Source organism: Ciconia boyciana, chromosome 6 (assembly GCF_034638445.1).
Source record: "Ciconia boyciana chromosome 6, ASM3463844v1, whole genome shotgun sequence".
Lineage (NCBI taxonomy): Eukaryota > Metazoa > Chordata > Aves > Ciconiiformes > Ciconiidae > Ciconia > Ciconia boyciana.
This window is the reverse complement of record NC_132939.1, coordinates 16,039,719-16,052,643: the sequence shown is the minus strand read 5'-3', so window position 1 is coordinate 16,052,643 and position 12,925 is coordinate 16,039,719. Positions and strand designations below refer to the sequence as shown.

The 12,925-nt window shown below is 35.7% G+C and overlaps 1 protein-coding gene across 5 annotated transcripts in view; it reads left to right on the top strand.

The window, feature by feature from the left end:
• The window catches only part of PIK3C2A (phosphatidylinositol-4-phosphate 3-kinase catalytic subunit type 2 alpha), a 54,764-nt gene that overhangs the window by 26,539 nt on the left and 15,300 nt on the right, over positions 1 to 12,925 (top strand). For all 5 annotated transcript variants that reach the window (XM_072866195.1, XM_072866196.1, XM_072866191.1 and 2 more), the window contains 11 exons: positions 1,808 to 1,951; positions 4,181 to 4,223; positions 4,311 to 4,524; positions 4,601 to 4,723; positions 6,315 to 6,482; positions 9,813 to 9,921; positions 10,409 to 10,551; positions 11,172 to 11,360; positions 11,866 to 11,959; positions 12,227 to 12,321; positions 12,639 to 12,819. In XM_072866195.1, coding sequence (XP_072722296.1) covers positions 1,808 to 1,951; positions 4,181 to 4,223; positions 4,311 to 4,524; positions 4,601 to 4,723; positions 6,315 to 6,482; positions 9,813 to 9,921; positions 10,409 to 10,551; positions 11,172 to 11,360; positions 11,866 to 11,959; positions 12,227 to 12,321; positions 12,639 to 12,819 — 1,503 coding nt within the window. The remainder of the gene's footprint in view (positions 1 to 1,807; positions 1,952 to 4,180; positions 4,224 to 4,310; positions 4,525 to 4,600; positions 4,724 to 6,314; positions 6,483 to 9,812; positions 9,922 to 10,408; positions 10,552 to 11,171; positions 11,361 to 11,865; positions 11,960 to 12,226; positions 12,322 to 12,638; positions 12,820 to 12,925) is intronic.

Below are 12,925 nucleotides of genomic sequence, written 5' to 3'. Positions count from 1 at the left end.
TACTTAATTACAATACTTTTCACTTCCACTATTTGTTTGCCTCTCCAGGAATGCGGGTCTGAACAAGCTGATATCCACTATTTAAATATTCCCTTAATGTTATTTAATTCCCTTGATGGTTATTCACCATGTTCTCAAGGGTAGCTTTGAACACAATATTTTTGTAGAAGAATGATGTTACTGCTCCTTGATATGGTGGTGTTTTTGTTGCTTTGCTCTTGCAGCTGCTTCAGCTTGCTTGTTTAACTGTGGTTTCACAGGCTGAGGTGAGGAATGCAAAACATTTCAATTCAGACTTGTGTTCTACTCTTTCTACAGTCCTTTTGAGGATGGGAGATGTAGCTTGTAGGTGGTGATGATTAGGTCCAAATATCAGCAGTTGTTGCATTTGAAACTTTTTACTTCCTGAAGTGAATTCCTGTACATATTCAAGTAGCTGAAGCTTGCTAATCAAAGTGAAACATGGTAAAGTAATCCATAAATAACTTGTTTATAGCCTTTGATTTCACATTGTTGGACACTTTAAGTTAGCTATTGTCTTTTTATTGAGATTAATCTGAGAGCCTGAGAGGAAAATAGCAGTGGAAACTTTGCTTTTCATGTGCCAAAATAGTTGTTATCTTCAAAGTGTTAGCTTTGAAAGTATGGCTTAAATATTTACAGTGTCTTCTGACTTCTGTGGTTATTTTCTTACCAGGACAAAGTTAATTGTTGCCAGGTAACTCCCAATCCCCAAATTTTTTGATTCAAATGGCTTCTTTACTATCCATTTGTAGGAAGGTCATGAGAATATGTCTGGAGGGGTGGGGGTTAGGAATTGGTTTACATCTTACCAAGAGCATATTGCACTAATCCCTCTTATTTAGTTGTAAGTGCTCATAAGTGATTGTGAAAGAAACCTATACATTAAGCCTTTAAAAAGTAAACAGTTATTTTGAAGCAAATGTTTTCATTTTCTACATATGTTCTTTAAAATCGGATTAAGACTTTGCTTATATTAAAAAACAAAAACCAAGAAACCTAGGATTATTTAGATTTAAATGAAGTGGCTTTTCTTCTATTTAAGAGAAGAAGGAATATTAAGAGCATCTCAACTTTGTCTTAAGCAGCCTACCAGCATTTTCATTCTCAGATAAGAAGCTGATCTATTCCTTTCAAAAAAGATTCCTATTAAGTGTGCAATCCCCCTTCCTTTCCTTTCCTTCTCCAAGATGACAGGTTGCAATTGCTTTATCTGGAAGAACCATTTAAATTAAATAATATGCAAGGCAGAAATTGCAACGAACTTTTTTCAAAAGTACATTAAAGTGAAGTAAAAAATAAAAAGTTCCATTATGGAAGCTATACTGTAGTGTAAGTGTAATTTGAAGCTATATGTTTAAGAGGGCTGAAATTGAAATGCCGCTTCTTTAGCATTCCTTCCTCAAACTTACTAAATACCCTTTCTTGAACGACCCTTTTTTTTCATGCCACGAGGGAATTTGAGTTTAATCTCTCATTGGAAAATACTTGTCTGCCTACAACTTAATAGAAAAATTGTTGGAAGCCTCCTAATGTTTCCTGGGACACCCTTCTAGAATCCGTACTACTCCTATGTTTTTGGAATTGATAACTGAGCTATAAGGAAGCTCTCAGTATTGAGGGTTTTGTTTAATCAAATTGTTACGCTGCAGTGTAACGTAATTGAGATATGCATCTCATAATGAAATATGCTTGGCAATTCATTCTTAAAAAAAAAAAATTAAAGCATTACTGGGTTTCACAATTGTGATCAGATCAATCTGTTCTTTCATACATTCCTTATTAGAACCAGCATAAAGCAGTAGATCATGTAATTAAGACTGTCAGAAAAATCTGTTCTACGTTGGATTGTGTAGAGACTCCCGCAATAACGGAATCGGTAAAGAAGCTAAGGAGGGCTGTTAATCTTCCAAGGACTAAAAATGCCGAGGTAAACTTTCACGCTATAAATTGCATTCTGAGGTATGCTTTTTAACACTCATAAATACTATTTCATAATTTTTGGTACTTGCAAATACCAACAACAGTTCAGTCAGGGTTATGGTGTGGGGTTTTTTGTTGTGGTTGGGTTTTTTTATTATTTTACCTGACATCTTCCATTTATTTTAACATCTCTGTGCTGTTAATGCATTAATCACTTGCTCTTGTAATCCTTTCCTGTTCTAAATAGGGACTTTCTAAAAACTAGTTTTAGAATACTGTTTTCTGGTTCTGTAATTACAGACTTGTGTCACAGTAGATGCTACTAAATCTGACCGAGGAAAACTGACAGCTAGCTTGTGCCCTCTAAAATTAATGCAGTTATGCTTAAAGGAGGAATTCACGTAATGTGTTTTCTGTGCAGTATTTATATGAATAGCAATAGCATCTTAAAACTAACAGTTCATGCTCCTGCATTCCTGGGCGTATGGACAAAAATAAAAATCTCTCGAATAGCACAGATTTTGATGATAAAACTGCCTTACAATGAATAGTTCACGTGAGCGGAATTAGTCTCAAGTCATGTTGTCAAAAACAGTCATTAAACAGAGAAGTGTGCAAGTAAAAAAGCTAAATAGTCTTGTAATGCCATTTCTGTTGTCCTGCTGCCTTATTAGGGTGGCGATTCATGTGCTCTTCTATTCACTTTCAGCTTCATCAGTTCAATGATATATTTGTAATACTGTTCAGAAGTCTTGCAAAATGCACAGACCAAGTAAATATTGTTGTCACAAGAACCAAAATTCTTGCAGGGAAATGCAGAAGACATGTTAAGAAAACTTAGTGAAATACAGCGTATCAAATATTTCTTCAATGTTTCCTTTTTGATAGGAGAAAGCTGTAGAAATAATTAGATTACAGGGTAAAAATAACTTCCAAAAATAATGCTATCCCAGTAGAATTTGAAAAAGGTACTTTTTTATCAGTAAAACCCTACAGTTCTCTTGTGATGAACATTACCATTTAAGCCAATGTGTATGAAAGAATATAGGATTGCTTTCAGAAACAAAATTGCTGTAAAGATTGGAGACAGTTGCATCTAAACCTTATGTAAGATATTGTTTGATTTGTTTATTTTCTTTAAAGTAGTTGTTTTGTGGTTGGAAGAAGTGACCAAAAAGTAAAAGAAAACAATAAATTGTCAAGTAGAAAATGACATATATAGTGCTGTTTCAACAGCTTGGTATCCTGTCATCCAAAAGAACTTGGACTACTTGGCAAGTATGGTGGAAACATACAACATTTTTTCTGAAAGGGGAAAATGATGGGATTGCTCCCCCCCCCAAGTTTCTGCATGTTTTTTACAAGAATGTGAAGTTTTTTGGTAGTTAAAACTTAATGTTGACAAGATGCTTAATTTAATACACTAAAAGCATAGGGAGAGCTTTCATTCTTCTGCAGCAGTTGTGGCAAACTTCTTAGACTTTTTCTGAAGTATTAGGAATTTACTGGGTTTTGTTTTTAAGTCACAAACTTAGTTTTCATTAAAAGTTTTAGTTTTATTAGAAGTTGAATTTGGCATGAAACCCTTCCTTATTAGAAGGGAGTAAATTCCCATGATTTGTTTGTCACCTTCTGGCTTCAACGGTGTCCCTGTTGAGACTAGACACTGCTGTAATACTATATCATGTTTAGACTTCCAGTTTAGCAGACCAAGAAGCAAACACAGCAGGTAGTACGAAGTGACAGTACTTGCTGCTATTACTCTCACTTGTTTATTTCTTTTATTCAGTAATTTTATAGTAACTCTGTCTACAAAAGATAGTTTAACAAAGGCCACAAACAAAACAGCTGTTCAGACTTAAATTACTGGGTAGTAGAGCTAACAGCTTCTGCTTTCATCCATAACAGCCCTGACTGAGTTTTATCTCTACTCAGAGAAGTCAGAGTATCCTGAGCAATATTGCAATGTACTGTGTCTTTAAGAGTTCATAAAGGGTGTCAAAATAGTTGTGACTTGACAAAACATGAGCTTTTGAACTTGGTGAATAGTTGCTGCATGATATGGAAATTGTGATGCTGTCAGTTAACTCTTGAGGAACTTTGAGTAAAAAGATGTGTTACATAAACCCAAATATGGGCCTAATTCCGATGTTTCATAATTCCTGTACAAGATACTTAAGAGCAATGGAAAATTAATATGGGTTTCTTGGTACTGAAATTTGCTCTAACTCTGTAGGTATCCTTAAAATGTGGTGCTGACACTAGCAAGAGCTCATCTGGTGAGTAAAGTTCTTCAATTTTATTTAAAAACTGCTTTCAGGTGGCTGTCTCAGGAAGATGTGCATTAAAAATAAATTATAATTTAGGTTCACTGCAGCCTGAAAACCCTCTGAAAGTGGGTATAGACCAGTTAACAGGAGCAGTTGAGGCCCTTCTGCGACTCCACATGAATTCATGTAGCAGTTCTGCAGCAATATCTCCAAAAGATAGTAAGAGTACTAAGGAAGCATGGACTGCTACAGAACATCTTCAGTTCACAATATTTGCTGCGCATGGAATTTCTCCTGGTTGGGTATCAAAGTGAGTAATTTCTTAATTGTAAAATTCATCCTTTTATAGATTTTTTTTTTTAATTTACTTTCTTTTCCTTGTCCAGTTATGAAAAATACTACTTGATTTGTTCTCTGACCCATAATGGAAAAGATCTGTTTAAACCTGTTCAGTCCAAGAAGGTTGGCACATACAAGAACTTCTTCTACTTGATTAAATGGGATGAACTGTAAGTGACTTTAGCATGTTAAAACTCACTAAAATATTTTGTATTAGCTAGTACCTATGTAGATAGCTGCTGAATATAGCCATTCAGGCAACTCTTGCTTCTGATTCCATTTGAAGTGTTGAAAGAACACTGTGTGAGACTTACTGACCAAAATAAAATATTTTTCCAAATGGTATTTCACTACTCATTTTAGAAGTCGGAATGGAAATGCTGGGCAAGTGCCCTGTGCTAATGTGTTTGTAGTATACAATTAATAAGGAGTTGGGAAGGCATAGCATTCCTTGTAATGGGAACAGCTTGCTTATAAACAGTGCTCAAATTATTTAATGAGGAGGAGAAGCAACTCACTAACATTAATGCTGAATCGATTTTTGTTCCAAATACATTGTAATAACTTTGTATTTGAACTTAAACATCTAATTTAGGATTATTTCTATAAAGAGAGCAGGTGCATAAGTGCTTAAGAGTATCTGTCTATAGCATATGAGACTGTCTGGTTTGAGCTACTAAACTTCAGTTTCTCTTTATGGGGTAGGGGAAGAGGGTAGAAAGGAAGAAGGGCGGGCATGCAGAGAAGAAATAAGGAGAGGATGACAAGTGATACCTGATAACTGATAGGGGAAAATATTTTTCATTATCTATGCACAGCTTACTCTTTTCCACCTAATAGATATTAGGTACCCTGTCATAACTGGAGCTTCAGGCGAGCTCCATGTTGCCCTATATCTATTTTCCTGACTGTTTTTAAAGGTCAGAGACAGACCCTGAGGAGTACCCTGAAAGTTTACAGTGACAAATTATTTCAGACCAGGAATGAGAGTTTCAGGTTCTAGAATACCTGCCTTCAGAGAGTACTCCAACTACCTTTTTTCTGATGATGCAAGGGATTAATTGTCAGATATTTTGCTAGCAAGTACTAGTGTATTACATTGAAAAAAGTGTTAGATTGCTTATAAGCTGCTTAATATAGTTGCAGTGTTTTATAGTGGCTTAGTAATACGCTGTGATAGCTTTTAGAACGATATTTTGGTGTGTTACAGAAAATCAAACTTAAAGAACATTTTAAGCAATAAAAACAGTATGAACAAAAATCTGAGTTTGAATTGCTCAATGAGGTGTGTACTCCTCAGCTGCTTTCTTTATGGGTGCTGGTTTTGTACCATTTGAATTTAGTTTTCAGTAGTTCTTAGAGTCTTTCATTTGGATGGGAAACTTGTCAGCTGACTCTAAATCTGAGAGATTAGGAGGTGGCTAACATGGAATTGTGTGTGTCCTCGTAGTGAATAGAGTGGGAAGACTGGTTATGCTGGACAGTATGGTTCTGTGTAAGGAATGTGATTTAATAGACAAAGATTAAAAAGGGTTGTTCCAAATCTGGCTACAGCGCAGAAGTGTAACTTAGCAGGCTTTGCAAACTATTGGTACGGGAGATAAAGTGGAGTGAAATATAATTGCATGGAAATGTAACACTTCTTCAGTGTTAATTAACTTTTTGAAAGCAAGAGGCATCAAAGGGTTATATGGATAAGCCTGTAACTTACTAACAACTCTGTCCTCTGACTAACTTATTTTTAATACTTTTATTTTACAGAATAATTTTCCCCATCCAGATTTCACAGCTGCCTTTGGAATCAGTCTTATGTCTGACTTTGTTTGGAATCCTAAATCAAAGTAGTGGGAGTTCTCCTGACTCAAATAGGCAGAGAAAGGGCCCAGAAATTTTGGGTCAGGTTTCTTTACCTCTTTTTGATTTTAGGCGGTAAGTATCCAAAATACAGGTAAGATTATTAATGTGATTTACTCTGTATGAAGCTTACTCCGCTCCAGAAACTGCTTCTCCGCCACTGAATGTAGTAGGCCATGATAAAGGTAAGAATCGTGAACTACATCGTTGCGGAAATAATACCTTCAATTAAATAGAGTACAAAACAAGTCCTGTGTTGTTGTATTTCCATCTAACTGTCTGAAAAAACTTACCTGCTGGAGGAAGTTGAATATTGTTTGGATGAAAGCAGTTCTGTTTGCAGGAAATCTTCATAGTAATGTGGGCCAGAAGAGGTCATTTTAGTACCAACTGTTTGTAAGTATGCAGCAGTTGAGTATGTAAGCATAACTCAAGTTGTCCTTTGAGGAATCCACTGACATTCAAGTATTGCCCTGTAAGTCATATGCAGTTAAAGTATCTGCAGGTGTCACTGTCTACTGAATTGATAGCCTTCCTTCTACTGAAGGAGTATGGTCTTGGTAGGTGGCATTTCACGAGTTCTAATATCTGACTAATCTAAAAGTAATTATATTGGCTAGAGGCAGTTTGGTCAGTATTCACGTATATTTTAGCAGATAAAGTGTAAACAGCCTGTTCTCAAGCCAATTCATGAGCCATGCTGATAGAGAATGCAACTTCTAAAAGAAAGTGTTTGCAGCAAGACTTGGATTCAACAGGAATAGTGTCTAGTGCAATACAAAACAGAACAGAATCCTGACAGCAGGTAAACAATGTGCTATGCTTCCACCATGCCACTGGGAAAGAAGCACTTTTGCTTTATGACAGTTTTAAGATAGGAAAGAATAGCTCTTATCTTCACCCAATCCTGTTTGTAGACCAAAATATAGTGATGGCTCAAATTTTTAGAAATAAAAGACCTTTAATTTAAGGTCTGAAGTATTTCTAAGTACTATTATTCTTTAGAGGCATCTTTGCCTTGGCTGCAAAATATTCAGTGCTGCACGTTTCCTAAGTTTACATATGCAGGAGCCAAACTGGAGAATTTTTGATACATTGATTTTTTTTTTTCTTTAATCATTTTAAAAATTCCTAAATATGATAATAGGATGGTAATATGTAAGCCAGTAAGAGAATCAAAATACTGTTTTAAAATTGAGATATGTTTTAAAATACAGGTGTATTTTCATAGATAGGAAAAATAAGCCATTTTTTTCCATCAGCCTGTTTCTGAGTAATAGAGATCCTAGGATATTCTGAAATTATTTCTTTTGATTCAGAGCTGGATTTATTTAAAAAATTAAAGGGATAATTAACAACTGTTAAACTTACAGCATATTTCTAGTTTGAACTGGCCTTCCTTCAAGTACGGCTGCTGGATTCTGTTATACCTTTTTCACTAAGAATGAAAAGCCTGCTCTAACTTTCCTCAGTTAAGTGTTCCTGGATGTGTTCAAGTGTCTTGTCCTTGCAACTTTCATTACAAAGTGTATTCCAAAATGCTTATTGCTTTGGTAGCTATTCAATGAAACATTAACCAACAGGCTTGAACCACGGATGCCTGAATTAGGCATGACGTTGCAGAAGTGATCACACCATTGCAAAATAGCTTCAGGATTTATGCTTAAGATTTCCTATTTATATATGCTTCTGACTTCTAGGTCTTACTGGAAGCTTAAATTACCTAATTGTCAATGAAGGCTGTGAAAAGACAACCAAGTCTTTCCTGGGCAGTTACTTCTATGTATTGCTTATGTCTGTTCCTTGTGGTTTGCATCCTCTGGCTGTAGATAAGACGCTACTTGTTCTGCTTCCCCTTTTGTATGGTGATGATTCCAACAGCCTGGGGGTGCTTAAGAGTTTAGGCTTGCCTGCAGCTGCTTTCAGTCACCACTGAAACTTGGATTTCTTATCATAAATGATGCTTATTTCAGCCTTCTGTTTAAATGTTGCATTTCAGTCTCCTATCTAAATATCACGTTTCACAGTATATGATTGAAAACATAGCTTTGTTTTGATTCGAGTTGCAAATTTATCTTGTCTTCATGCTGCATGGTGTTCTCATAGTAGTTAGTTTGGGGAGAAAGCTGTATTTTCTGTTTATGTGGAGCACTACAATAGAATGTGTTGCGCCAGGGTTTACTGAATGGCCTGCATATGGTAGCTGTAGAGATGCTAGTGGTCTAATCCACTTGCAGTCTACATAAATTAAATCCAGACCTAGGTAATTAAAGCTACTAGCCAAATATTCCAGTTACAGTTGAGAATAGCATCAATAGCAGGCAGGAGCTAAAACTTCTAGCTAACTAAAACATAGGAAGAATAAAAGGTCATATAAGTGCTCTGGAAGAATCTGTAGTCAAGTTAAAATCCCTTCAGGTGAAGTGTGTGTGGAGTGCCTTAAAATAGCTTTAGTTGTGGATGAGACAGAAGGCTGTGGCAAGTATATTAAACTGGAGAATTATTAAAAAGAACAAGCTGTTCAGTTATGCTTTAGTGGCATGATTTAGTAATTTTTATTGGCATAATAAGCTTCCAGTTAAACAATATTTATGTATAAAGAACTGTTCGTTCTTTGAAACACATATAAACCCTAAAACTTCTTTCAAAATGTACTAAAGGCTTGGCCTTCAAGCAGTCTTTTGAGACTGTATTTTTATTTTTAAAGACTGATAGAAGTTTTCTGGGCCTAATGTTCAGCACTTAAGTGATTTATGAAGTATCCTGAGTTGTGCCTTGCTACAATTGGAAACAGTATTAATATCGGGAATAAACTGCCAAATACAAACATCTGATATGCACTTGCAGAATCTAGTAATGTGGAAAGTCCAGGCAACTGGCAATGTCTATAATATTCAGATGCCTATGGGTTTTTTCTGAGAGGGCAAGAAGGTGTGTGTGTTCAGTTTATTCCTCAGAGGCAAAAGTATTCCTTTTCTCCCTTAAGAAATAGGAGTGTTTAATTTAGCTGTGTCAGCTGTGTCAGCACTGAACTTTTTCCTCTGCCTTTTCCACCTAAAAGTTGTGTGCAGCGTTTTAAAGGACTTGAACTACAGATGACATCCAGTGAAAATGACACTTGATGATCATAATTCCCTTTTTTAAGCTCTGAACTGTATTGGCTAGTACAGTTTGATTTCCTGTGTTCTTTTCTGAACATCAGTGTTGAAATACTCGTCATAAGATATCTTCTTATCTCTGCAGTAGAAACACATACTCAGTTTGAACTATCCTATACCATGCTAATACTTTGGAATTGTTTCCTTGTAGTCACCATTGGTCTTCTCCAGATAGTATTTTAATAACTAATATCTTGTTGAAGTAAACAGACTGTGATACTGATACCTGTACATGCTTTTTTCTCAGATTGTTAACTTGTGGGACAAAGCTCTTGCAACTGTGGACCTCATCGCATCCACATCATGCGTCAGGGATGGCCAGTAAGAAAGGAAACATGGAAAGAATAGTATTGCAGGTTATATATAATTCTGACTATGTTTTGTTTGAATATTGTGACTTGTAACTCTTACATGAGTGGTAGCAGATAAAGTAATGTTTTGGGGAGAGTGTAAATATTGTTAAGTCATATTTGAAAGCCAATATAGAATAGTGATCATTAAGCATTAAGGGCAAAGAATGGAAAGCTGCTTTAAGTGTATACAAGTCAATTACTGAATCATTATCTTGAAGTAAGAAATTGGAGATGCCTTGGTAGTACCTGCTATCAGTACTGGGAGAGGAACATCTTTGAAAAGCAATCTATAGAACTGTATGCTGAGATGGGAGCTGTCTAGACCCAAACAACAGCAATTCCAGTTTCTTTACAGAACATTAGCACCTCTCATTCTAAACTCAGAGTCCAGATTTCTCTCGGAAGAGAAGGCACCTTGTTAGGCATGGCTTAGCAGTCCGAAAACACGGCCAGTACTGTTCTTAAGGACTTGCGTCATCTCTTTTTTCAGATTGACTTCCCATCCCATGCTTTTGATATTGAATATAAAATTCCTCAAGCTGCAAAGACTACTGTGCATCATTCCATAGAAGCATTAGAAAAACCATTGAGAGAACGTCTCCTTGCCATTCTCTCGAAGGATAACACTATTGGGTATGTTCATCTCTTTCTAGCTATGGTCTCTCTGTATGTGACAATTTGTGGCTAGGGTATGGAATGATATTTATTCTTAAATTTCTTTAATATGGTTCTAGTATATTTTGAAGACCTATGGAGACTGAAACAAGAGATTGAATTAAACTTGCAAAACAATGGTTCTGACTTAATGAATTTACTTGTGCTTTCCATGGCTGGTGTCATAATATTCTCCTGTTACAAGACTGCCATCCTTTTGGCTGCCTGTTATATATGCCTATTCCTGCTTGGCAGTTCTTCAGTTACAGGGAGCAGTGGCTGTTCATATGCCATGGAAGCTTTTCTGGCAAGCTTTCTCACTCATCTGCACCAAGCTAACATTAACATTTTGGTTTATTTCAGATTATAATAAAACTTATTTTTGTCCTGCCCAAATTATAACTTTGAACAACTGCTTCCATAATGTTTGAGGCTTTATTTTGCTTCTTGTTTTGACTTTTCTGGAGGAAATAGCCATTTTAATTTCATTCCATTTTGTGTGTTAAATTATCTGTATGTATACAATGACCAGTAGCATTGGGGTTGTTCAGGTGATAGTCTATAATGTGCATTATAAGCTGAAATGTTTTTGTCTGCAGGCTATCAAAAGAAGATAAAGAATTTTTGTGGGAGAAGAGACATTATTGTCATAGTCATACTAGTAGCCTACCAAAAATATTGGTTAGTGCCCCTCACTGGGACTGGGCAAGTCTTCCAGAAATATATTCATTACTTCAGCAGTGGCCTCCTTTATCACCCTTAGCTGCACTGGAACTGCTTGATTCAAAGTAAGAAGAACAATGTAAATAAGTTGTGTGTGTGTGTTGTGCATTAAATGACTTTTCTTTGGTAGAAGATTCTGAATGGCATTCTTGTGGAAAATATTGCTGAATTTCTTGTAGCAAAAGCTAAATCTTCTTAACATTTTGAAGAAGATGTGCTTACTTGAGTCATGTAGGCTTAACCAAGTCATGTAGTGAAAGAATAGCAATAGTGGTTAGGATTGTGAAATCTAATTTGCGACAGGAGAGCAAGCTATACAGCCAAGCTATCAAGACAGAAGTTTTGAGAGATTAGTATGCTTGTCCTAAACACGCACATATGTTTGCATCTTTGGTAATGAAGGGCCTAAATTTGTAGGTCCTTTATTGAGCTATTAAAGACTTTATATAGGTTCTTTTGTATCTAGCTGATCTCAAAAAAAAAAAAAAAAAAACCCAAAACCAAACAAACAAAAAACCCAATCCTACATGAACAGAATAAACTTAATGTGGACTTGTGGTGACTTTCTAGGTTTGCTGATCAGGAAGTACGAAATACAGCTGTGAATTGGATAGAGACATTAAGTGATGATGAGTTAACAGATTTCCTCCCTCAATTTGTACAGGTAAGACTTTCTGCCTACACTGAAGTCTGAATTTTTTTGCTTTTGAAAACCTGAAGGAATTGCTGATTAATAGTAGTAGAAGTGCAGCTGCATGCCTCTCTGCTTAATAACCTTAATGCACGGTATGGAAAAGAATTTGAGTAAATAATTGCTCTGTGGCTGTCCTATGGATTTGTGGTGATTCTGTCTGTGCACGAGTCATAAAAATCTCAGTCTTCATCTAGAATTAAATCCAGACCTGATTTATTTCATTTTTTTTGTATTTAGGCGTTGAAGTATGAAACCTACCTTGACAGTACTCTTGTCAAATTTCTTTTGGCTCGAGCACTGGGAAGTATTCGAATAGCGCACTACCTATATTGGTGAGATGGTCTTTGTTCCATTGTTCACATAATGTTTACTATAAGACTAATATTTCCAGAAAAAAAACTTTCTTAATATCATAGTTCATAAAAATGAATGTTATGAATGAAGAGTATACAAAATGTAGATCCTGGGTTTTTTAATAAAAAACCAGACAGTGCCTCTACGAGGCACAAACTTATTGCCTTTTATATCCTGTACATCAGTAACTTCAGATATATATCGTATTGATTCATTAAAATATTTTAATGTCTTTAGTATTGCATTGTTTGCAGTATTTTCCTTAGGAAAATTTAACTTAAATCCTTTATTTCAGGCTTCTTAAGGATACACTGTATGATACAAAGTTTGGTGTAAGGTATGAGCAAATTCTTGGAGCTTTTCTTTCAGTCTGTGGAAAAAGACTGAGGGAAGAGCTGGAGAAGCAGACCAGACTAGTGCAGCTTTTTGGAATGGTAGCAGAAAGAGTAAAGCAAACAAGTGGATCTGCTCGGCAGGTGTGTATATATTTTTAATATTCTTTAGGAAGATTAGACTGAGTATACTCTCAAAACAATCCACTCAATTTCCTTTTTAGTATAAGTTCAATAAAATGTTATATAG